The sequence below is a fragment of the Perca flavescens genome, chromosome 1 (genome assembly GCF_004354835.1).
Source record: "Perca flavescens isolate YP-PL-M2 chromosome 1, PFLA_1.0, whole genome shotgun sequence".
Lineage (NCBI taxonomy): Eukaryota > Metazoa > Chordata > Actinopteri > Perciformes > Percidae > Perca > Perca flavescens.
The window spans coordinates 21,529,733-21,555,959 of record NC_041331.1 but is presented as its reverse complement, the minus strand read 5'-3'; the positions used below and the strand labels follow the sequence as shown (position 1 = coordinate 21,555,959).

Below are 26,227 nucleotides of genomic sequence, written 5' to 3'. Positions count from 1 at the left end.
ATAGTAATGAAGTATAGCACAGTAAAAACTACAATAGCATAATATTGTAAAATATACTGCAGTAGCCTATAATATAGTAACATATATCATAGTATAGTACAGTAAAGTGCAATAAAACAGTACAATTTGTTATAGTAACAACTAGTATTGTATAATGTTGTAAATATAGTATAGTACAGTAAAATATAAAGAATTAGAATTATTTGTAGATTTGTATAAGCGGCTGTGTCAATTTTCTTGTATTTTGATTCCCTGACAGCTTTATATTTTTTAAACTGACAAAATGATAAGTCAGACTCACACAAAGCATGTGGGGAAAGGACAGTTTAAAGGTGCTAAACAAAGACAAATATGAATTTAAAGTCTGCAAAAAAAAACAACCCAAATGAATCGAAAACATTCTGCCAACAGATGTAACAAACCTCTAGATCTTGTATTCTCAACCATCCTCTTGTATTCATTGTTAGATTCACAGGTTGACCAGGTGCAGCACAGATGTGGAAAGAGCTAACTTTTTTTATAGGATTCAAGGCTCTAAATTTAACCACTGCCTTACATCCCGTCCCCTCCCTCTCAAGGCCTGTCATTCAGCCGAGGTGTTGGAGAAAAGGATGGTTGAAATATAGCTCGAGGTCAGACGTGCGGGGGGGGGGTTTGGACATTGTGTTGGGCCTAGGAAAAATAAAATGGCAGGAGAAGTGGGATGGTTCATGAAGGAGGAGGAGGCGGGGAGGGGGTGCTTTTTGGAATCAGCAGGACTATTAAAGGCACGGGGTTGAGATAGACGGCAGACTGTTTGGGTGAGTCACACTGTGGAGAGGACATCATTCAGGATGCCAGAGCCAGTCAAAAAAGCAGGTAAGTGTGTTCACTCAGCTACTTTTGAAAGATGTGTCATTAAGTGTCCTTAACTGGTGAAGAAAACAAACAACAACTTACAGTACATTGTCTACATTAGCATATTCCTGTTGTAAGACCAAATGTCTAAAAAAGTCTAGTACGTATGAGCTGTGAACTTATCAACATCCTGAAACAGAATAGCTAACAGTTTACTTACATTGTGCAATATTCTCCTTTAACACGAACTTCTTCTAAGAAACTAACAATGTGAGAAAATATTTTTTGGTTTGGTCACGCCCCTATTAAGCAACTATTAACCACATCTAAAACGCTCACTGGAGACCTGCAAGTTGTTTTCATGATAAACAACAATACACTGTTTGACTCTTTACAGAATAATGTGATTATTACATTTCACATGAAAAATTTAAGATTGTATCATGTTTTCTTTTTAAATTGCAAACCCACAAAAAATGTTAAGTCATTATTTTTTTATCATTTGTCACAATTAAAAGCACATTTTTGCATATCTATCTCACATTATCTAGTATATACAGTGATCAGTTGAATTTACTGGTTATTTATTTCCAGACAATAAAATATTTATTTCCAGACAATAAAATCTGTAAAATAGAGAAACTACATTTTTAAAATTATGTTTTATAACAAGATAAAATAAAATAACCTTTATTGATTCCACACAGAGAAACTAAAGTCACAGCAGCAGTAGGACAAAAATGTAAGCTTTGATAAGTAAAACATCATGAAATCCTTCTATATACGAATGAGGCATGATGCCACATAGGTTTGGTAACTTTAACATTTATTGAGACAAAAATGTATTTGCATGATGGGTAAATGTCCTGCAGATAGCAGGGAATGTCATAACAAAGCATTAGATCAAGTAAAGTAACTGTCTATGCTTCCAATACTGTATATAATTCAAATTTATCCCATGGCTTTATTAAGCTGACCCAATTAGCTTGGTGCAAATACTCACGTAGCCAGAAGCTATTTACTCCAATCCTCTTTTGGCCGTGTCAGGAACTCAGTTACACGTCACATCCAGGTTGAAACATCTACTGATGTGAAATCGACACTGTCACATTTCCAGCATCACTGCATTCACAAATGCATCGCTGACTCAAAAATGCCCGCTAGGATTGTAACTTGACAAATGAGTTTTTCCTCTCTTAGGTGGGAACGGATTGTTATTTGTGTAGTGAGAGGCTCGACGTATCACATATCAGATGATACATTGCAGCCCAAATGGCCAGCTTGTGTGTGCTAGACCTTTAGTGTTGTGGATTTGGAACAGTGTGATCGCCTTGTATCTGTTACATTTTTATCAATTATTATCAACACTCCACAATTAACATGATGCTTTTCAGTGTTTTGTTGTATTGAAATAAACATGCTTTGTCAAAGCAAGACAGAGCTAAGAGAGTTTACTCAAGAGAGTGAATATTGGATTTAGATTCATCAGTTGGCCAAAAACACAACGCTAAATTAACGACAATGATGCTCTATAACTCCTGGATGTGAAAATAAGAAACAAGTTTGCCATATCAACTTAAAAGGTAATCATGTTTCAATGTTGTGTTCACAACTTATTTCCGCTGCCCCCAATTGGCCAGAAAAAAATAAATAAGTGAAGGTGCTTTCGTGCTTGCATAATACAAACAAAATGGGAACCCACTCATGTAAACAGTTACCCATAGCACCACTTATGTTAAAAGAAAGGCTGCTGAGTAAAACAAGCAACTAACTAAAATGATATGTATAACTAACTAAAACTAGAAGAGGGATTTTACTTCAAACGTGATAGTGGTGTGACAGGTACAGCGGCATGACTCATTGACAACATGACAAGAGGTGTCGCAACAGTAGAGATTGCTGGCTGCAGATAGACTGAGCGCACATCATTCATTCTGTGCCTCCAGAGTCACAAAAATAGAATCCAGTTAATCCTTCGACTATGATACCTGCGCCCCTATTGCTGCTGAAGCCGGCGAGCCTCATTCATTAGTCCAGTACATATGCATCCTATATATAAACTCATAAGGTCATCTTGCAACACATGGAGTTTTTTTGTTCTGTCTCAAACCTAGAAACAATATGAAATACGCCTACGTACATTTCATGATTCCAAACACTTGGTGTTACTGTTTCACTGTTAAACACATGCTACTCTCAGGGCTGTCACTTACAAGCACTATTTTTAAGTCTAAAGAAGACAAGTGTTGGAGACTGACATTGCCATGAACATTTTATAACTTTTAAAAAAAGATGAAAATACCTCTCTGTTGCCTTTCCTGCAGCTGGTGTTTTACACAATGTATTTAAAACTTACTATTAATAGACTGACGGTAGACACCTTGTCAAAATTGTTTTTTTTCTTCATTTAGGATCATGACCCATGCCTGTTACTGTTATTGATAAGTGTAGATAGTTTTGTGATTGTGTTCTGATGTTGAGTTTGTTATAAATGATCCACTTTTTACCTGCATTTTTCTGACAGCATTCGTTACTTTGCAGATTTACATTTATATACATATAAAACATATGACCAGTTTATAAGGTATAATACCTTGTTATAGATTAAACTTCCATGTCATTTATAAATCACTTTAGACCGAAACGTTGTATTTTTCTTCTAAATAAATTATTGCTTGCGTAATGGTCAGTATGCGGGATATTCTCTAAAAAAATTTTATCTGCTACTTTTGATCATATCCTACGCACCTGCCCGACAAAAGAGGTGTGCAAAAAAGCTTTCCTACATTGCATTTATAAATCACTTAAAATTAGTTCCAAATTTGTTGGAGATACACCATGAAAATGCTGTTTATATGTTTATGAATCAGTAATAATAATACTACTACTACTAATAATAATACAATAGAAACATTCTGGAGTACTTTTGATAGATCTAGCCTTATACCTTTGTACTTAAGTATAACATCAAATGCAGGACTTTATTTTTTGAGGTCACATTATAAACACAAGGACACTCTACAAGGACATCACTACTGAGTTGGCATTCTTAGGAACAACTTTAAATTAGTCATGACTCTGATTAATTAAATAATGTGTTTATGTTGAATAACTGTAGAGTTTCAGTCCTTTTACCTTCTTTCTTTTGAACGATCTGCTATTCCTTGCTCAAGTATTTACATTTACTCTTCCATGACTCCCTAAATGAAGCCCAAACTGTATATTTTAGAATTCAGTATTCTCTTGTACAGTAAATACTATGTAAGAGAATAACAAGAATGCACAAATAAGACTTCATAAAGCCAGATGTTGGTGCTTTGAGACAAATAGAAAAGGCAAATTCATTGGTTTTCAGCTAGCCCCACCCAGTGTGCTGCAGACTGTACAACACTATTTTTTGAGCTCATGAGCCTTCTTCTTCTTTTGCTAAAATATGAATGGTCTTTGTTAGAGTATATGTGTATTTGTTTCTGAATCAATGAATAGATTATCTTTCAATAACAAAAAAATGATTAAATGTTTCTCATATACTCTCATATACTCATATATATATATATATATATATATATATATATATATATATATATATATATGAGTATACTCATATATATATATATATATATATATGAGAGTATATGATTATATAGTATATATATATATATATATATATATATATTATATATATGCTTTGTATATATATATATAAAAAGCATGAGGCTACTTTTACTTACAGTTACTTGTTTTTCTTGCAATTTAACAAAATTCTCATTAATGTCCATTCAACAAGACAATTATAGCATGTGTGTTTACTCCTCAAGATGATTTGATTACACCCTTACAGTAGACATGTTAAAACAAAGTCTAATTGACACTTCAAAAGGCTTACTTTTTATTTTGAACCCACCCTCCCTCTTCAGTTTCAGCATTTGCCAAGAAACCAAAGACTCAGGAGGCAGAGGAGGGGTCCTCTGTGGTCTTTGAAGCAGAGACAGAGAAGCCTGATGCTAAAGTAAAATGGCAGTGCAACTCAAAGGACATTGCCAGTGGCGACAAATATGTGATCACAGCCGACGGAAACAAGCACTCCCTCGCTATAAAAGCTATTACCAAGGAAGATGCCAATGTCTACGCGGTGATTGCTGGGGGTTCAAAGGTCAAGTTTGACCTGAAGGTTGTTTCAAAGCCAGGTACGAGACTTTGATCCTGCAGCTGTGTGTTTGAGGTCTCTGTTGGCTCACCTACTGGCTACGTCGTCACAGAGCACAAAGCAAAATAAAGCACTCAATGCAGAAAACCACTGAGGCAGTAAATACTTGATGCACTGCATGCACTTAATGTTCTGCACATGAACTCACATTCTAGACAGTGACTTCTGCTCAACAGCAAGTCTCTGAAACAGCTTTGTGTGCTCTGTCTTTAAGAAGTGTTTGCTCTTAAAGGAATGGTTTGACATTTTAGGAAATACGCTTATTAGCTTCACATGCAGAGAGTGAGATGAGAAGATTAATACCACTCACATATTTGTCTCTCAAATGTCAGGGTGAAACCAACAGACAATTATCTTAGCTTAGCATAAGAGAAAGCAAGGGGAAACAGCTAGCCCGGCTCTGTCCAAAGGTAATAAAATCCCCAAAAAACATTACGTAAAACTTTTGATGAGACACCTCCAACTGCAAACAAAGTATTTTTTCTCTCTTTGTATGAATTAACTATGAATAGTTGCAATACATGTTTTCTGTGCATGATTCCTATGTAAAGTCTACTGGCCAGCAGCAGGAGAAACACTAATAAGAAGTTTTATACTAAACAAACAACATGTTCAATGTGCTTTGGTGGTGGATTTTGTTACCTTTGCACAGAGCCAGGCTAGCTGTTTTCCCCTGCTTCTAGTTTTTATGCTAAGCTAAGCTACCTGTTTCCTAGTTGTAGCTTCATATTTACAATACAGACATGAGATTTCCTAAAATGTCAAACTATTCCTTTAACAATCTGGATATTTGCAATCACTGACTTAATCGCAATCATTTTGTCCAGCACTTTACACTGTTCTGTATGCTGCAATGACTGTGTGCTGTAGTGGATCACAGAGCAACGTTTGTGCCATTAGCAAGGCCATTAGTCTGTCAGTGTGACCCGCTGAGGTCGTTTGTTTGGATTTGATAAGGTGGAAACAAATCCTAAAGAAAGGCAGCAGACTAATGGGCCCAGTGTGCTACAACAAGAGACGTCCTACAGCTGTCTGTGGCTCATATCATAGCCAGCCGTACTCTGTCTGCACGGAGACCTTGACCCTCACACCAGCACATTATTTCCTCATGAGTAACCACCACTTGACTGGCGCTCAGGATAGGCATGAGAGGCAGCTGATAACACATGGAAAATCGTCCAGCCATTCAAAGATGATAAGACATAAGAAATAGTTGAGCGATACACTGTTATCTCTGTTATTAGTTAACTTTACTAGAAGTTTGCATGGAAACCCGTTGCCTTAAACCATCTAAGTTTTTATACAAGGTGAAACTTAATGACAGAAACTACGCACTATAGCTTTAAACATGCAAATAAACACAACAAATATAAAACATTAGGCTACTTACCAGTACTAACAAATAATTTGTTTACATAAATAATGTTTTTCCTTTATGACAGTGTGACTTTAAGAACAATTCATTCAACATATCTTTTCAAACAAGGGTAAATTATGGTAGGGTAAATTATACACACAAATCATTGTCATTTTCCAATGTATTGTACTGCATGATAAATTCACTTAGGGAACAGCGATACTAGTTTCCAATCTGTGTATATGCCATTAATCACAGTCTCACTGTCCAGTTCCCATCATGCCCCACCTGGATCTCATGGTACAAGAATAAATGTAGATAAACATGAACACTAAATCAACCATACAAAACTAAAACCCAGATAACATAAATGCACACCCAAAACATTAACAGAACATTATTAAAGCACACTTTAGCCAGGACAGAAACCGTTCAGAACATATTTTCTTTTTACCATGAGCCTTTGCATCGCTTCAGAGCAGAACAGTTCAAATGACCCCGCCCCTCCCATACAAAAAACTTCAGATCCTGTGAACTGCATACTTAAGATGATTATTACAAACAACTAATGTGATTTAGTAATGAATATGTTTTTTAACTAAACATGAGAGAATAAGTAGTGACCACTAAAAAGTTTAATTACAACTAAATCTGGGTTTACATTGAAGATGTTCACCAGAGAATATTTTCACTTTGACAGAACAGTGTTTAAAAGAATATCAAATAGATTAAATTGTATAAAAAATATATATATATATATATATATATATATATATATATATATATATATATATATATATATATATATATATATATAATTTCACAGATTATGTGACTTGGTACACAAAATATTCACATATTAAGTCATTTAAAGTTTTGCTTAAAATAAGGAGAATGAAAAACAAAATTATGCTTTCTATAATAATAAGAAATGAATAATAAATAAATAAATTATGTTTAGTACATAGGTCATTTGCCTTTTTGGAGCTGATTACTTGTTAATAGGGGTAAAGCGCACGGACCCAATATTGTTCTTTGTACCTCTTACTTGTGACTTGTTAATCTCTTTGGTGATGATGGGAACACAGCTGAGGCCCCTGCTGCTGCACCTGGGGAGTCTGGTGTAGAACCAGAACAGGCTCCTGCTCCGCCTGCACCAGCACCCACAGAGGACCAGACCACTGCTCCAACATATGACGCTCCTCCAGCTGAGGGTGAGTTACTCAGTCCCTTTGCTTTGTTCAATCATTAATGTACATCATACTGTCCATCACAATATCATGATCTTTGAGTTAAGCTTTTCCTGCCATACGTTTTTTATCGCATATTCTATTTTTTGACACATATCCATACAGTACTAAATGGTTGCTTGGTTTGCTTTTTGATTTCTCTTGCCTCTGTATGTAGTGAAATAAGTATCTTGTAAACCTGTGTGAGCTGAAGAACCCTTGGGTGTATAACGTTTATAAAATAATTTTAAAAAAGTATTTAAGTGTCATACACCCAATTTGTCACCTTGAAATTACCAGCTTCAGTCTTCCAATTGAAAATGGTTTTCATTACCTGCTCTAATTTCTAACGTACATTTGAATTAAACGGTTGATTTTTATCCCTCAACTTCGTGTTGCGTTATTTTGCTCTGACCCTGTTGGATTATTCAGACGGACAGCCTCCGGACACCAGACAGGACCTGATTGGACTGTTCACAGAGAAACCCCAGAGTGGGGAGGTCACTGTAGGTGAGTGGCTTCAAATGGGAAATAATCTAAAATAGGTGTCAATTATCCCTTGCAGAAAGTTGCATGACTATGAGGTGGGTGTCACATTTTGTGCAATAAACTGTTCACCTCTTAACAAGGTTTAACATTAGTGTTGTTATTATTATATGTTTTCAGTTCAAACATTGAGCTGGGCAAAGTATTGAGAAATTTGAAGAGAAAGGGACATTTATGGAAATAATATTAAAGTGCTATAAATATAATTGGTGCTTTTAATTTTAATACTACAATTCATCCCATATTGTTGATAAATTCAGTTTATTTTTTACTTTCCCAATATTTGGGGATATATATATATATATATATAGATTTACACCCTAGATCCAACTGATAAAATATATGGCACTTTATGGCGATATATAACATTATATCCATGCTTCATTGGATATCAGAATCTGAAGAATAATGTGTTGATTCACATGATAATTCATCTTTTGTACAGGTGAAAACATCACGTTTGTCGCTAAAGTGAATGCTGAGTCATTGCTGAAGAAACCCACCATCAAATGGTTCAAAGGGAAGTGGATGGACCTCGCCAGCAAGTCTGGAAAACACCTGCAGCTAAAGGAGACATATGACCGCAGCAGTAAGGTACTGTAGACTATTGCTGCAGGCACTAAAACAGAAACATAGCCTAGAGGTCATATTTTGATGTCTTAAGACACATAATATATGTGTGATTGTATTGCTTTATTTAAAGAGCCCATGGACATTTGCCCATGATATCTATTTTGGCATTAGACTAAGTTAAAAATTGCAATATGTAACGTTTTACTTTGAGGCAACAAAGGTGTTTTGCAAGTCTTGCCCTTCTAACCCTCAGTTTTGCAAGCTCTTGCCTCAGTCACTCATCCTGATAACACGATACCACAGGCACGCTTATCCTAAGCCTTAGAGGTAATGTTTTGGGGAGACTTTAATTTAAGAATATCAGAACAAGATGGAGAAACAAACCTTTACAATGACTAATAATGTAATACATATGAAGCATATGCACAATAAGGTTTTGAATCAAAGATGTTCTCACAAACTTCACACTAGCCTTCTCACATCCCTCCTCATGCATGTGGTTGCAGGTCTACACGTTTGAGATGCAAATCATCGCAGCCAAGCCTAACTTTGCTGGAGCTTACAGATGTGAGGTTACATCCAGGGACAAGTTTGACAGCTGTAATTTTGAGTTGGCTGTACATGGTGAGAGGGCCTGTTGGTACATGACAGATTCTTTGTGGCACTCATTAATGTTGCGTGTATCATCATTTCAGTCACTTACACGATTCTCTTGTATTTCAGAGGCTTGTGCTGCTGAAGGGCTCGACATAAGAGCAGCTTTTAGGCGCACGTAAGTTTATAAGACTTTATTACTTTGTATAAAATACAAAATACCTTTGGTCACATTCAAATTGATTATATGCTGATTGATTAGTTTCCTTTTTTGCTATATTAGTTTCACATTAAGCGTTTGGCTGCTCGGCTAGTATCACACAGCTATAAAAGTCGACCTGGGTTTCTTTTCTTTACAGTGCAAGAGCAAACCCTTGTACCTTAGATACTGAAATACTTGATCAGTTACAAATACAATTCATAGAGTGTTGATTCATACTATCATTTTAATATTAAATACACATACTGCTTTGAATTGATTTTAAAACTAAGTACAATGACCAATTTGGAATTATGGATTCATATGAAGAGTAGGCCTATATGAAAATTATACTTTATTCTGCTCCAGTGCTTCTTCAGTTTTTTTTGTTTTTGTTTTTGACTTCAGCCATTTAATATCTGTTAATCTCAAATTAAATAATTATGTGATAAAAAAGACACATGAAACTACTGTAAAGTCAAACAAAATTATCCATATTCTCCTATTCACTGCTGTACTCTGTGAATAGATTTGTTCCAGGACAGGCGTATTTAAATCATATTGAAAGCACCATCCATATTGATATATACTGCATAAACAGCACAGTGATGGGACGAAGAGGTTTTTCTTTTAAATAATCCATGATCATTTAGAGGTTAAAGGGCTGAAGAGTGCTGCAGCAGTAATTAGTGTCCTGATGAGCTGGATTAATTTAAAAAAAATTTAATTAAAAATTAATTAATTAAAAATGTAATTGAAACTTGTATCCTTTAGGACGTCAGTAGCCATTTAAGTAGCAAAAAGACACACAAACAGTGTTTGCATATGGTTGTACATATAGCAAAGTTGATAAGGAGCAGATTGTAACCTTTAGTTTGTTGTCAGACTCAATCAACACTAGGTCAGACTTAATTTTATAATTTTATTGGCTGATCAGGATTGAAGAGATTAACACAGATGCCAAACGTCAGTGTTCAGGTGAAATATTACCATGTTTTGTGTAAGAAATAACTGTGGAAATGCTAACCTATTAGGAGTGAAGCCGGTAAGAAGAGAAGTGGACCACCATCAAGGTAGTAAAGGGGGTTTGTTGCAACAATGGGGGCTCATATTCCAGCTCTGAGAATTCTGATTGTTAAAACCTAAAAAGAGAAACCAGGACCAGTATCAGAGACCCTGTCTCTCCCCTGTGGCCTGTTTCTTCTCTAAAACAGGTCAAACAGAACCAGTGTTGTGGATGGTGCAGCCTTCAATCTGCCTGATTTTGAGAGAACGACCACAGAATAAAGACCATGAGAGAGCTGAGAGGAATCAAATTCAAAATCCTGGATGTAGTAGCCAACTATAGTAGCTGTCATTGTGTTAACCTTTGACTCAGGCAGATCTTGATACCTTGAGATTTGTTTATTAAACTGTTGAGTAACATGCGCTGGTTGCAGCCGTCAGCTCTCTCTGATCTACCCCTGGGTCTCGATCAAAACAGCAGAGCCAGCTGCACAAACAGCTACCCGGCAGAGTGAGCTTTGACGGTGGTTTGATCTTACTGAAAGGACAGGATGTGCTAAGACACACAGGCTTTTCAGTAAATGAACTCTTCCACAGGGTTGCCACATAGAGGAAGTGCAGCTATGGTGTGTTGTAATTTCACCACATAAACCAGAGACTCAGCTTCTAATCCTGCTGTTGGATCAGAAGGCAGGAGACAAGCACACTTTTTATCTTTTATCCCACTGATTAAAGTCAAATAGACCCTATGGTGATCTTTGTTTCCTATAACCTTGAGTGTTTTGTATTGTTTTTGCTTAGATGGCTGCTGCTTTTCATGGCTTAAGGGAATAATTGGACATTATGAATTTGCTTTCTTTCCGAGAGTTAGAAAATTGAGACCACTCTCATATGTGTGTGTTAACTTGGACGCTCGAGCCAGGAGGCCATTAAGTTAGCGTAGCAGAACTGGAGGCAGGTGTAAACCTGGCTAGTTAACAGGTGCCCCAGGAGTTCACAGTATCAACCTCACGGTATCATTGTACTAGCTAGGCTGTTGTTACAGCACACTCCCAGTAAAATATGTTTGTATTGATGAAATAATAATGCATTTTATTTATAAAGCACTTTTTTTAAACACTCAAAGACACTTTACAAAGTTTTTAAAAGGAAATACACATACTACGACAATTCACACACTAAAACACATACATTGTCAGAGACATAATGAGATGTCAAATGAGACATAATGTGTTTATTAGAAGTCCTAGATAGATTTTGAGAGAGCCAGGCTAGCTGCTTCACCCTGCTTCTAGTCTTTATGCTAGGCTAATGGACTCTCAGCTCTGGTTCCATAGTTAACACACAAACATTGGTATGAATAAATAAGCGTATTTCCCAAAGTGACAACTATTGTTCCTTTAAACATGGCAACACCTGTCTCTCCAGCAAAAACATCTGCCTGTTCATGCACTTCTTTTATCCACCATTTCCTTTCAGTCTTCAGAATGACTCTGTCCAATCAAATTTCTATTTTGTAATCTTAGAATCTTCTTCTTGCACATTGGGGCATGGGTAAACAGGAAATGATTTTAAAAAAAAAGCCTAGAAATGTGGATTGATTTTATTTAAAGGTCCCATGACATGGTGCTCTTTGGATGCTTTTATATAGGCCTTAGTGGTCCCCTAATACTGTATCTGAAGTCTCTTTCCTGAAATTCAGCCTTGGTGCAGAATTACAGCTACTAAAGCCAGTCCCACAATGAGCTTTCCTTATGTGCCATTTCTGTGTCTGTAGCTATTGAGGAGGAGAGAGGGGGGGCTTGACCAACTGCCACTTTGCTTGTTTGAAAGCCGTGATGTCTTTCTCTCATGGTTGGGCCAAATTCTCTGGGTGGGCAAAGCAGAGAAAGGGGAGGTAACCTTGCTCCTTATGACCTCATAAGGAACAAGATTCCAGATCGGCCCATCTGAGCTTTCATTTTCTCAAAGGCAGAGCAGGATGCCCAGGGCTCAGTTTACACCTATCGCCATTTCTAGCCACTGGGGGACTATAGGCAGGCTGGGGGAACTCATATTAATGTTAAAAAACCTCATAAAGTGACATTTTCATGCCATGGGACCTTTAAAACAATCCATGTCTGTAAAGCATTAACATGTATCTTTTTTTGGGGAGCAATCAAATAGCCTACTGTGCTGTTGTTGATGTTTTGCTGCTGGTGGCTGATGTTTCTGCAGTAGTACCGATGGAAAGGAAGACTCGGGAGAGCTGGACTTCAGTACCTTATTAAAAAAGAGGTAAGCATTTACAAAATCTGACAGTAATTTCTAGACCTTCAGGATAAGGGAACTTTGTTTTCCTTCCTTTATAATTTGTTTCTGTCTCACTCTCATTCTTCCTGGATCATCCTGCATCTTCAGAGAGTAAGCTACTTCTGCATTTACAAACTAACATCTGAAATGATCGCCTGATAACACTTACCTGCAGGCAAATACGCCTGAGCACAATGAGAAATTAGGGTGACATGATGTGTCCACAGATTTTAACTTGAAAATGAGTTTTGGCATTCTTTTGAGTTTACAAAGGCTTCTTCAAATCATTTCATTTCTCTGCCTTTGCCTTCTCACTCATACTACAATAACTCCCACAGCAACACTTCTTTACCAATCAGGCAGTTTTTAGAGTTATTTTTCTCTCCCCTCTACATGTTGTTGATGAGCCCTCTTTCTTTGACATTTGCAGTCTTAGCTCAGAAACACAATTTACCTTCCCAACACATCAAATAAATCACTTCTGTGCATCAAACACACCATCACCAGATACTTATTGTCCCCTGTGCAAGAAATACAATTGGACACCATGTCAAACCCCAAACAAAGAATGACGTTATTTAGTACTAATACGTGCATGCTTGCTTCCCTGCAGTTTAACCATTGGTATATTATTTATTTGTTTTAAATGCATATTTCTAATATGCTGATTGTGTTGCTGTTGAAATGCTGTGTTTTAACATGTCTGGTTTGTTTTGCCATATTTGCCTCTTGGGTTCTACCTTTGAATGAGCAGCAGTTTCTTAAAATCCTCAAATCGGTAAGAAACTGCTGACATGCTGTCTGAGTGTCGCAGGAAAACTTTGTTGTGCATGCATTCATTTGTCAGGATTCAGTTGTTTCAACAGTATTTACTACAGTAGAAACGAATTAACATTTTACTGTATTTTGTATAATTGTTTTGTTATTTGTGAATAGAAGTATCATGCAAAGAAGTGTGTTGTTTGCTAATGTATATCATTATTTATATTTATTTTTTACAGTATTCTGTACCCTGATTGTTGATTAAATAGTGAAGGTCAATTACTTTAACATTTAAAACATAATGCTTCTCACTATAGTAATAAACAGCATTTTCTTCACTTGGTCAGATGGTTGGCTGAGGTAGAAAAGTTTCTGAGGGCACCTAGTGGACAGGTGAGGTAAAGACACCCAGACTAGTGAGAGGAAGAGAGGAGAGGGAGGACACTGCAGCCATAGCTTGTGTTCCTTCTTTCATTAGTTTTTCATTCACGTTTTTTTTTGTCTATATTTTATACTAAATAGTGTCTCTTTTTAAGAAGCTCATGACCACACAAAAAACAATATTGAATCCAAGCAATTATATTGCAACACCTTTTGGTCATGCAAGAAATTATCATTTTTGTATTTTTATTACCATCTTTTCTATATTCTATATGCTGTAAATTAGTAACACTGTATGAAGTTGACTAACGATCAGTTGCTTATTAGTTATTCGTTAGAAATGAATAGTGAATTCATCGTGAATAAAATTGTGAGTAGTAATCTGTTATCTGTATTACCAGCATGTTAATATTACTGTACCTCTGTTATAGCATGCTTCTTTTAGTCTGTATTCATAATGTGAAGTCCAAACTAATGTGAATTTCAAACACTAAGTGACTGATTCTAACATCCTTCTCGGGTTGTTTTACTTGTATTAGAGCCGTGCAGGTGAGCACAGAGCCGGACCTCGACGTGTGGGATATTCTCAGCCATGCGCCTTCTTCAGAATATGAGAAGATTGCTTTTCAGCACGGCATTACCGACCTGAGAGGCATGCTCAAGAGACTTAAGAAGATGAAGAAAGAAGAGAAGAAAAGTGCAGGTTTGTGCAGAGTGTATAATAGGCTGCACTTGATCTAATTCTAACAAAGTAAAGTAAAGTAGACCTAATTGTAACTTGATTATTGTACTTCTAACTTCTCTGAAACGTAGCTTTCCTCAAAAAGATGGATCCTGCTTACCAAGTGACAAAAGGACATAAAATAAAACTGGCCATTGAGGTCGCCAACCCAGATGTTGAGGTGAAATGGCTGAAGAATGGACAAGCAATTCAACCAACTGGAAGGTTAGAATTTAGGAAAGAGATGGAAACTATTATTACTACTACTACTACTACTATAACCTCAACTCCATAAAACATGCTGGACCTGTACATCATGAAGCATTCAACAAATACAGTAGCAATCCTTGATAATGTCAGTAAACCTTTTTAATTCTCTCTGTCTCTCCGTTGCCTCTGCTTTCATCTATTTATGGATGGACTCCATCTGTCATAACATCCCTAGCAAGTAAGTGTTAAAAAAAACAGGAAAACTGTATATGTGCTCTTTCCCCAAAATGTTTGCCATTTCATCATCATCATATGATTTATAGCCCTGGAAAAAAAGAATTTGCAATGTGTAATAATCTTACTGATTTTTGTAAAGGTACATCTTTGAGAGTGTTGGCAACATGCGCTACCTCACCATCAACCACTGCTCCTTGGCAGATGATGCAGCATATTGCTGCGTGGTGGGAGAGGAGAAATGCACCACTGAGCTCTTTGTTAAAGGTATTTTAAGTTTAGAGGAAATTTACAACATCCAAAAACAAAACATACATTTTCAGGATTAAGAGTCATAATTCCCCTTCTCATTCTTTTATGCTTTCTGCAGAGCCTCCCATCATGATTGTGAAGAACCTGGAGGATCAGATGGTCATGAAGGGCGAGCGGGTGGAGTTAGAGTGTGAAGTCTCAGAGGAAGGAGCCAATGTTAAATGGTTAGATAGTCTTCTTTACACATTCTCTGTAAGGAGTTACATTTGCATGCTATTGGATCTGACATAAAATGCTTAGATATACAATATATTTGTCATGAATGGATTGATAAACGGATGCTGCCATGTTAATTTGTACTAAATCAAAACGAGTAGAATTAAACCCTTCTTTTCTTACACAGTGTTCACTGCTCAGACACCCAGCAGATGGCATTTGAGTTTGTCATGTCCGCAGACAGAGCACTGTCTTTGTGACATACTGCAAGCTGGACATTTCATCACCTCAATGAAAAGGTCACATCAGCATTCTTGTATGTGTCCCATGTGACCTTTATCTGAAGGAGATACTTGCTGCAATTGCTTATTGGCTTTTATTTGAGCCCAAAATAGTTAAAACTAGAAGGGCACTTAGAAAGCGCAGACCTCCGCCAAGACCATACCCTATCTCACAATGTTAACGAAAGTGAAATATAATTTGTGTATCCGATGCGTGATTTGGATCCACTCCAAAATGTAATGGGTTCTTCCTTGGGCCATGCTACATCCTTCCACCAAGTTTCATGGAAATCGGGCCAGTAGTTTTTCTGTAATCCTGCTGACAAGCAGAAAAACAAAACAAAACGAAAAACATTTCTTGAAACAGTGGCCAAAGATCAATACGTGGGGAAAAAAGTCTAATGATAAATGTCTAACTTGAGATAAATTTAACATTGCAAAAGGTAAGAAGTGTCATGAAGTGTCATGATCTAAAATTGACAAAAATCATTGCACAGTATGAGTGATAAATGTAGTGTATCAGGGGCGTCGCACCCGTGGGGGATGTGGGTGTTTTAAAACCCACACTTTTCCCGGTGAGAGGGTTCAACACCCACACTTTTTCTGCAGTTTTTCCGCAGTTTTGCACAAACGCCTCGCGTCGAACTGCCGCCGTAGCTACGTTGTAGGCTGTGTGTAGCGATAGCAACGCTCTGTTTGGCAACGGTGTGTACTTCGCAGCATAGACAATATATAGTATATATAGTATATAAGTCTTTTACTGTTTTATGTCAACAAGACATTTTTAGCTGGCTATACCCAATGTTTAGATCTGTTGTGCTATTTATGCAAATTACCACATACGTTATTAGATTATGCTCCGTTTGCCCATGTTAACAAACAGTACGACACAGTTCTCTCTACACAGACTTTAAACGCAAACTTATTTTTTGTGTGTTTTTATACTTTTCTAGTATCACTCATTTAAATGGGAAGCTTTTTATATCTTGTATGTTATACATTTTGTACCCCTCTGTCATTGTATCCATCATTTTTATTGTTAATAAACAAATCACATCCATCCCCCTCACTTTTGAAAAGCTTGCTACGCCCCTGAGTGTACTAACCTTTACAAAGTACTTCTCAAGGGTATTAAGATCATGTTTCAGGTCTGTACATGGATGTTTGTTTTTGACATTTTGGAATAGTATTTTGGCTAAGCTTAAAGGACGATTTGCTAGTTTGAGGTTTCCATCAAATCTCACTGTCGTCATTTAGTTTATGGAGCTAACTTCATTTTCATCACAAGACCTAAATGTGGACTTTCCACCTCGTTAAAAACAAGGGTTCATATACTGAATGGGTGGGAGATCAATACAACATAAGATGGGGTTGAAAGCTCCAAAATATCAGTATTAACCTTTAAAAGACCTGCACATAAGCTTAATTAGCATGATTTTAATATTGACTATTAGTCATAATTATTCTGGTCGCTGTGTGAATTTCTGTGCAGGGAGAAAGACGGTGTGGAATTAACAAGAGACGAGTCTTTCAAGTATCGCTTCAAGAAAGATGGCTGCAAACATGTCCTAATAATTAATGAGGCCACGAAAGAAGACTGCGGCCACTACAAGGTTAAAACGAACGGTGGCGAGTCTATGGCTGAACTTTTGGTGCAGGGTGAGTGTCAGTCATGAGTGCTGAGTACAGTATGAGTCACTTTTGTCAGTGATAAACGCTCCAAGTGTACATTCTCATACCCTGCCAATAGTCGTGTGGCCTTTCCAGTCCTGGCATGCTGTCTATCTTTGGGGTATAGTGGCTCTTGCATTTGACCGCATTATTCGGCCAAGGTTACTGCTACGAAGTCCACATGCCAGTTAAAGTTAGAAGACGCTGACCATATTTCACCTGAAGTACACAGTTCTACACAAGTGACCCGGCTTCTCTCACTGGTGTGTTTTTTCTGTTGTTTTGTTGTGCTATATCACCATGTGCAACCAGGCAAAAAACAGTATGCTGACACTTGTAATGCTTCACTTTTTGATACTCAGCTAACCTCATATTTCAGCCTGGTGATGCTGATGAAAGATCTGTACTGGGCACCTCAGATCTTTCTAAGTGTCCAGATTTTGATGTTTTTCATTTTCAATAATATGATGGATCTTAGTGTATTTAAGACATGGCATGTTTTGCAGTTGAAGGTTTAAGGTGGATAAATATGCTTAATTTCAATCTACAGGTGATCTAAAAATGATGGATGGGGACGGTTCAAACTCACCCGTACATGGACGTAGGCAAAATATATAAACCCCAGCTAGTTTCACCCTCCTTGTTACCACCGCGTAACAATTTCATCTTACAGTAGTACCATTATTATCTCACAGAGCAGAAGTATTCATTATAAACAAAAATCATTACATGACAGGCATTGATGTTTGGGCATAATTAGAATTTTCTTGTAGAAGCTGTGATTTATGTGATGTGTGTGTGTTGTGTGTGTGTGTGTGTGTGTGTGTGTGTGTGTGTGTGTGTGTGTGTGTGTGTGTGTGTGTGTGCCCAACACCTCAGTCAACAGCAGAACTCCCATTGTAGTGTCATTCCCCCTTTATTCGCCGTACCTGGCAGCGAGCTGACGTGACACTCCTGTAACCTTTATGAGGAGCGGGTGTAACTTATCTCGCCCTGATAACAATTCCTTTGGGATAACTTTAATAACTCACGTGTACATTTTTTCTTGTGATATACAGTAATAGCCCGAAGCTCCTGTATCTGGTCTTTCCTCCCACTTTATTTTCTACATTAAATCCAATTAACTATTCCATTTGTGCCTGTTGCTAAGATACGACACACAAGGGCCACACAAATATAATGAACACCCCACGCTCAAACATATTATTACTATATTATCCTCACATACAACAGCTGCACCTAATTTATTATCATTTTATCATCATCATCTCATTGCATCTTTATTCCGCCGTCTCATACAGTAGAGCCTCCTCTGAAGCCTGAAGGCCTCAATAGTTTCCATTATCTGCCATCTGAGCTTGTGTTTTTTCTGACTGTGTAGAGAAAGACTTGGAGGTCTACCAGAGCATTGCAGACCTCACAGTGAAGGCAAAGGATCAGGCGCTGTTTAAGTGTGAGGTGTCGGATGAGAATGTGAGGGGAACCTGGTACAAGAATGGTGTAGAAGTCAAGCCCGATGCCAGAATAAATATCACCCATATTGGCAGGTGAGGACGCTTTTGCACCTGCTTTAAATGTGCTGCATACATCCCTCAAAACCATAAACTGAACTGAAAAACGTTGACCTTTTTAGGATCCACAAACTGACCATTGATGAGGTCAAACCAGAGGATGAGGGAGACTACACTTTTGTGCCAGATGGCCACGCCTTTAACCTTTCTGCTAAACTCAACTTCCTGGGTAATATTGATGCTTTTGCTTTAACACTTCAAAATTAACATCACGTATAATTTGACAAGCTACATTTTTACTTAAACAATTCATCACCCTCTTTTTTTCTCGCTTTCCTAGAGGTGAAGATTGATTATGTACCGCGCCAAGGTACCCCAAACTTACTCTCTTGTAGTTAACCAGATGAAATTCAAGGATCTGTTCCTTTTAACCATTTCTCTCCCTCTATAAGATCCTCCCAAGATCCACCTGGACTGTATGGGTCGCACTGCCGAGTCAACCATTGTAGTGGTGGCTGGCAACAAACTGCGTCTGGATGTCCCTATCACTGGAGACCCTGCACCCACAGTGGTCTGGACCAAAGGAGAGAGGGTAAAACACACATATAGACTTGTGTTATTAATCAGCCACTAACAGCCTAATTCAATGATGCCAATCTGCATACTGATCTTTCAGTTGAGGAGAAAGAGAGGGTTACACATCCTCTCTTTTCTCTTCGGCTTTTACCGCTTTGCTCTGCTCAAATGTAGGCTAGTTCTGTAAAACCTGACGGAGAGAAGAAAGAAAGGCCGGCATCCTCTTGGACACTGAACGATGGGGAAGTAAGTGTGCATGTCTTGTATGAATATATACATGTGTGCATGTTTGTAGTAGTCTGAAATCCAAGTCAGTATGTTGCCAGCACTGTTTTTCAACTTTTACCCATGTGTGCCTTTTAAACAATAAGCTTACCACCTCTTTGTCCTTGTTTCTACAAAAAAACTTGTATTGAATGTACAAATATTGCCAGTGGAGAAGATGCACCCTATGTGCATTTAACCCTGTGTAAACTTGCAACTGCGTTACCACTTGACTTCAGGACACGAAAAACAAATGTATCATGCGGCTTGACTTAACAGGTTGTGTGTTGTATTGACTTACTGCTTTAGGGAGAAAGAACAGGCCGCAGCAGCAACAACAACAAACAGATGCAGACTAATACATCTAAGCACCTTCTCCAGTGGCTTGATGTACATGCGTAATTTTTTTTTTATGTCTCAGTTTTACATAGCATTAAGAGCATGGTATGCAAAACACTGCATGTGGTCAGTATCCGTCTATGTCAATAAGGTAAGAGCATGTTCTGAATCTTCCAATAAACAGACACAGGTCAGAGGACACTGGGCAGTAAGTTGTTTTATTATGGAGACTTCATTAAAGGACTCAGGAAATAATCCTTGGATTACAAAATGGAATACATACGAATATAATCAAAGAAAGTAACATGATGACTATTCTGAAGTTGTGTGTGTGTATACATATATATATATATATATATATATATATATATATATATATATATATATATATATATATATATACTACTGGTCAAAAGTTTTAGAACACCCCAATTTTTTTTGTTTTTTATTGAAAGTTTAGCAGTTCAAGTCCAATGAATAGCTTGAAATGGTACAAAGGTAAGTGGTGAACTGCCTGAGGTTAAAAAAAAGTCTAGGTTACCCAAAACTGAAAAATAATGTACATTTCAGTATTTTACAAAAAGGCCTTTTTCAGGGAACAAGAAATGGGTAAACAATGTATAGCTGTTCTGCAGCAATGGAGGTTGATCAAGCTTTGAAAGTTGGTGCTACCAATTCCCACAGGTGTTCCAACTTGTCTGGATTACTTACAACCCTCTCTGTTTGTATAAAAGTATTGTTGGAACACACTGTGGTACCATACCCTCGTGAGCATTATTTGAACAGTATTGTACTGCAGAAAGTAGTGTGTTGCCATAAAAATGGCTGGAAAAAGGCAATTAACGATGGAAGAGAGACAGACCATCATAACACTTGAGATTGTTGGTCTTTCCTACAGAGAAATTGCAAAGAAAGTCAAGGTGTCAGTGAGTACAGTATTCTTTACCATCAAAAGGCACTTAGAAACTGGGGGAAACTCTGACAGGCAGAGGTCTGGCAGACCCAAAGCCACAACAGAATCAGAAGACAAGTTTCTGAGAGTCAACAGCTTGCGTGATAGGCGGCTCACAGGACAACAGCTTCAAGCACAGCTTAATAGTGGTTGTAATAAGTAAACTGTCAAACGTGGAGGAGGAAGCGTGATGGTCTGGGGCTGTTTTGCTGGATCCAGGGTCGGTGAGCATTTTGCAGCGCCATGCAGTACCCTCTGGTATGCGCCTAGTTGGTCAGGGGTTCATCCTACAGCAAGAAAATGACCCAAAACATAAGTCCAAGCTATGCCAGAACTACCTTAGGAAAAAAGAACAAGATGGTAAGCTTAAAAACATGGAGTTGCCAGCACAGTCACCAGACTTAAACCCCATTGAGCTGGTTTGGGATGAACTGGACAGAAAAGTGAAAGCAAAGCAACCTACAAGTGCCACACATTTATGGGAACTTCTGCAACAGAGTTGGGAAGAACTTTCTGAAGAATATTTGATTTCCATTGTAGAAAGAATGCCACAAGCTGTTATATCTGCCAAAGGGGGCTACTTTGATGAGTCAAAAATTTAGAATACATTTTGGTTTATAAATTGATTCCATGATTTATTTTTTAACTTAAATTGTTCATTTGTTCTATTCTTTCAATTCAGAGTACAATAAGACATTGAACTGCATGAATTTCAATAAAAACCTGGAAAAATTGTGGTGTTCTAAAACTTTTGACTGGTAGTGTATATATTAATATTCAACCTACAAGAAATCAGTACTGGACACAAATGCCCTTTTGAGCAACTTCTGATCTTTCATTTCAGATGCTGGTCCTATATTTGCATGGTGACATCTGGAATTGTGTGTTCAAATCAACATGTGTTTTGAAAAGCATGATTTGTCCAAATACTTCAAGAAACTTTGTGTTGGGAAGTCTCTCCAGATGTGGCATGACGTTAATATAGTACATGTACTGTACCAGAATCTTTACCCACAGGATGTGCAACAAAACTATCAATCCATTTAGAGTGAGACTCAATCCAGTAACTCTGCTCGGATTTTAATTGTGTACTTTAGGTTGTCACAGATGGAGACGGCAGGGTCCATGTGGAAACCACCAAAGGACACTGTGTCTTCACCATTGAGGGGGCAGAGAGGCAGGACGAGGGAATCTACTCTGTTGTGGTTCGAAACCCCGCTGGGGAGGACACTGCAGATATCAATGTGAAAGTTGTCGGTAAGACTGAACTGTCAGCAGTCGGGTTTTCATTATCATCACCGTGTGGACATAAATCTTACCACACACATCATACAGCTACAAATCTGTAAATCTTTTTGGCCAATCAGTTCATCACCTGTAAAAATACATGTTTCTTTTCTAAAGAAGTGAGCCATTTCCCCTCCCAGATGTTCCAGATCCTCCCCAGGCTCCCAGAATCCTCAGCGTGGGAGAGGACTCCTGTGTAGTCCAGTGGGACCCCCCTCTGTTTGATGGTGGACAGCCAGTTATTGGTAAGAAAAACAAAAAACAAACTAAATTATTAAATTATTTGGAGGTCTTCTCTTCCTTTATTGTTTTGACAAACCTAGTCGATAACATTTTGATTCTCAGGCTACGTGCTGGAGAGAAAGAAGAAGAAGAGCTACAGGTGGATGAGACTGAACTTTGACCCTTATCCGGACACGACCTATGAAGCCAAGCGGATGATTGAAGGAGTGGAGTATGAGATGCGAGTCTATGCTGTCAACGGCATCGGCTTGTCTCGTCACAGTTCAGCTTCACAGCCTTTCGTGCCAGTCGGTGAGTCTTTACTAACAGGTTCAATCTGCCTCCTATCCCACTTGGTGCATTCAATGAATCTTTTTCAGACATTTGCTCCACTGCATATTCAATGATCTGTTTATTGTTGAAACTGTTCTATAAAAGAGATCATGCATTTATCAGTAGATTCAATGAAAAACAAAAGATAAATTCTTATACACACTACAGTTTCATGAAGATGATGGTTTATCTAAAGGAGTAATGGTAGATGGTGATGATGTTGACATATTTGTGCCACGCCTGGTTTGGTCAGATAAGGTTTCACTCTGGTCATGTGGCCTGGTTGATTTGTGGTCATGACAGGAGGGGGTCATCTTTGTTTGTTGTAATCCAAGAAGGCTGTGGATTGTCTGTGTAACAAAAATATAGCTTGCACATACATGATCCACAGGTCATTTCTGAAGACAGAAGACTTACAACTTTCAGACAGGTTGCTCACGTCACATCTACATCAGCAAGCTCAGTTTTCAGCTGCGAAGTAACGCTCAGCCATCACCAGAAAAGTGCTTCTAATAGCATTCACTGCTCTCCGTCCAGAGCAACGGGATCTGTCTGTCCATTTATTTTACTGTCTATGAATGTAGCCCTGAGCAGCTAGCCTTAAGCAGAGATGGGAGTGGGCTACAGATGTCTGGTAAGATCCCTTCTTCTAGCTCCTCATCTCCAGACTTTTTTCATTTTCAAACTTCAGTCTTCAGACCCAACCGACGATGATTCAAGTGACATCAGTTGAGGCAATTTATCTCCACACAGCTCCCTCTGGAGTCAAAAATGGCTTCATACAGCTTTTTCACAAATGCATTAGTACTCCTCAAGACCTGCAGTGCATGTAATCCAAAGAACCTTTCCCCTCTACCGTAGCATTCACAATATTTCCTCCATGTAATGCCTGAACAGCTTTGAACAAATACTTACCGATATGACATGACCACTTGCAAACGATTTGTCTGAAATTTTAGCAAAATTGAAATTTGTTGACCCGATGAAGTCACAACTAAGAGGCTTTGACTTAAGAATTCTACAGTTGGTGGTCAAATATGATCAAAGCAAAAACAAATAAGTGTGTTTTTAAGTGATAAATTACTAATAAATAATACCTCAAGATATTTTAAAAACATTGATTGTTGCTTATTTGACCATGAATATTAAATGCTATAGAGAATTAGTTAAGATTCAAATAAAGTTTTTGATGGCTTTAAGTCCTTTTTCAATGAGGAATTTACGTTCGTTATTGATCATATATTCAGCCTCTACCATACTTCTAAGGAGACCTTTTCGTTTATAATGTTCTTTTCTAGACTCCTTGTCTAAATCTTTACTATATACACTATATATGTCAAGGATAGTATTCCATACAGCACCTGGGCATTCTTCATGTTGGTCCTGAACATAGAGACATGAGGGGGGAGGTTGAGTAAGATGTAAGCTTGATAATCAGACTTGTTTTACTTCCTTCCTTTACATCATGGTGTGTGATCCAGAGGTCTGGGACCAGTTTAGTAACATGTACTATTTTACTTTCCTGACAGTATCCTCCTATAAGGCAGGGGCTCAGGTTTGCATTGTCTCTTAGTCTACTATACTATCACGGATTCTTGAACCACCATCTCGTTCACCACTTGTTGATTTAAGAGAGGACATCATTGTATCCAGATGGCTACTTGCTTGTAAAACAGCCGATAAGGAAACTATCTTTGGCTTCCCTCTCTATAAATAATGGCCTGGAAGCACTCTGCTCTGCTTGGGCGAGCTGCTTAACACAGAGGGGTTCATGCTACTGTGGAGGCTGCTCCAGAGGAAGAATTGTTGTCGCTACAGCACAGAGAATGAGAGACTGTATGTGTGTGTGGGTTAGAGAGAGAGAGAGAGAGAGAGAGAGAGAGAGAGCGAGAGAGAGCATAGGTTAAAGCAAGGCAGTATCTGGCAGAAGAGCCAGACACGTACAAGCCACCAGCTTCAGTCGGCAGCAGGACTGCTACACTCTGTTAAAGGATGACAAAGCCTAAACTTCCAAAGACAGCTGAGAAGAAGCCAGTGGAGAATATAGAGAAACACGCTCCAGTGGAGGCACCAGAAAAGGTGGAAGCCAGCAAGTCTGAGACAGAGACGCCTCCTCCACCTCCTGTGGCCGAACAGGAACCAGAAGCCAGTATTGAACCACCAGCAGTAGCCGCCCCTGCAGAGGCAGCCCCCAGTGGGAAAGAGAGAGCTCCAGCTGAGAATGAGACACCACAAGCGGAGGGTAACCCCTCAACAGAAAGTGTCCCCCCTGTAGAGGAGACCCCTGTGGAGCCCGTTCCTCCTGCTGAACCTAAGCCACAACCTGCTGGTAGTAGTGTTATTAATTTTGAGATGTTGGATTATCATGTAGGTTTTAGAAATAGAAATGAAACTTAATTGGCTGCATATTCCAGCCACTCATTTTTCAGCGGTGTACATGTTTGAAAGTGTTGAGTACGGTTTAGTCATGGCGCTGTTTATGATTTGCTTTTAATACACATGTGAATGAGATTTTTGCTCTGCACCTTTTGTCCAGACCACCCTGAGCTACTTTACAAACAACCCCTGCTGCTGTGACTTTCTACACACAAGGAAACCCATGACCCCATACAGACATTCCCATCATTTGCTTACACTGAATAGGCCTACTTGTGTCCTGTGACACAGAGTTGTTGCAACTACATGAAAATATATGGTTGACTAAATATTACCTCGGAACAATAAAGTTCTTCTCTGTTGCCATTTGGAGGATTCTTCACTGCACCATGCGCAAAACTAATCATAGTATATGTTGGTTACTCATCCCAAATTATCATACTTCCAGTATTAGTAGCTGATATTGTATATTTGGGAATTTTTTTTATGGAATTATTTTTGTTACAATGGCTTATCACTTCGGTGGTTAAAAAGTTTAATTTACTAAGATAACATGACATTTTAAATGTGTCATCAGGATTTATCTTTAATTTAAATATAAAATACATGTTTACATTTTTTTTTAATTTTCTTCAGTCTCACTCAAAATAATTCTATGGCCATTATTTATCTCTATTAGAAGTCAATGATACTGTACATATTTTCTCCCCCTACATAATTCATTGACTACTACAGTTTTACAATAGACATAAATACAATTTTAAATGAGAGTACATCTCAATGCTCAACAATGTCATAAT

General features: G+C 38.0%; 1 protein-coding gene across 4 annotated transcripts in view; it reads left to right on the top strand.

The window, feature by feature from the left end:
- Positions 1-770: 770 nt before the first annotated feature.
- The window catches only part of mybpc3 (myosin binding protein C3), a 39,673-nt gene continuing 14,216 nt past the window's right edge, over positions 771-26,227 (top strand). Inside the window, exons 1-24 of one of the 4 annotated variants that reach the window (XM_028590479.1) lie at positions 771-858; positions 4,755-5,024; positions 7,490-7,615; positions 8,063-8,140; positions 8,622-8,770; positions 9,256-9,373; positions 9,473-9,521; positions 12,765-12,824; positions 12,948-12,950; positions 13,594-13,617; positions 14,522-14,685; positions 14,796-14,928; positions 15,149-15,151; positions 15,290-15,414; positions 15,518-15,623; positions 17,389-17,555; positions 18,949-19,114; positions 19,201-19,307; positions 19,419-19,448; positions 19,531-19,670; positions 19,829-19,900; positions 22,307-22,466; positions 22,637-22,741; positions 22,842-23,030. In XM_028590479.1, the coding sequence (XP_028446280.1) occupies positions 834-858; positions 4,755-5,024; positions 7,490-7,615; positions 8,063-8,140; positions 8,622-8,770; positions 9,256-9,373; positions 9,473-9,521; positions 12,765-12,824; positions 12,948-12,950; positions 13,594-13,617; positions 14,522-14,685; positions 14,796-14,928; positions 15,149-15,151; positions 15,290-15,414; positions 15,518-15,623; positions 17,389-17,555; positions 18,949-19,114; positions 19,201-19,307; positions 19,419-19,448; positions 19,531-19,670; positions 19,829-19,900; positions 22,307-22,466; positions 22,637-22,741; positions 22,842-23,030 (2,569 nt within the window). In that variant the 5' untranslated portion in view covers positions 771-833. The remainder of the gene's footprint in view (positions 859-4,754; positions 5,025-7,489; positions 7,616-8,062; positions 8,141-8,621; positions 8,771-9,255; positions 9,374-9,472; positions 9,522-12,764; positions 12,825-12,947; positions 12,951-13,593; positions 13,618-14,521; positions 14,686-14,795; positions 14,929-15,148; positions 15,152-15,289; positions 15,415-15,517; positions 15,624-17,388; positions 17,556-18,948; positions 19,115-19,200; positions 19,308-19,418; positions 19,449-19,530; positions 19,671-19,828; positions 19,901-22,306; positions 22,467-22,636; positions 22,742-22,841; positions 23,031-26,227) is intronic. The other 3 variants (XM_028590556.1, XM_028590641.1, XM_028590729.1) reach the window with 3 other exon arrangements.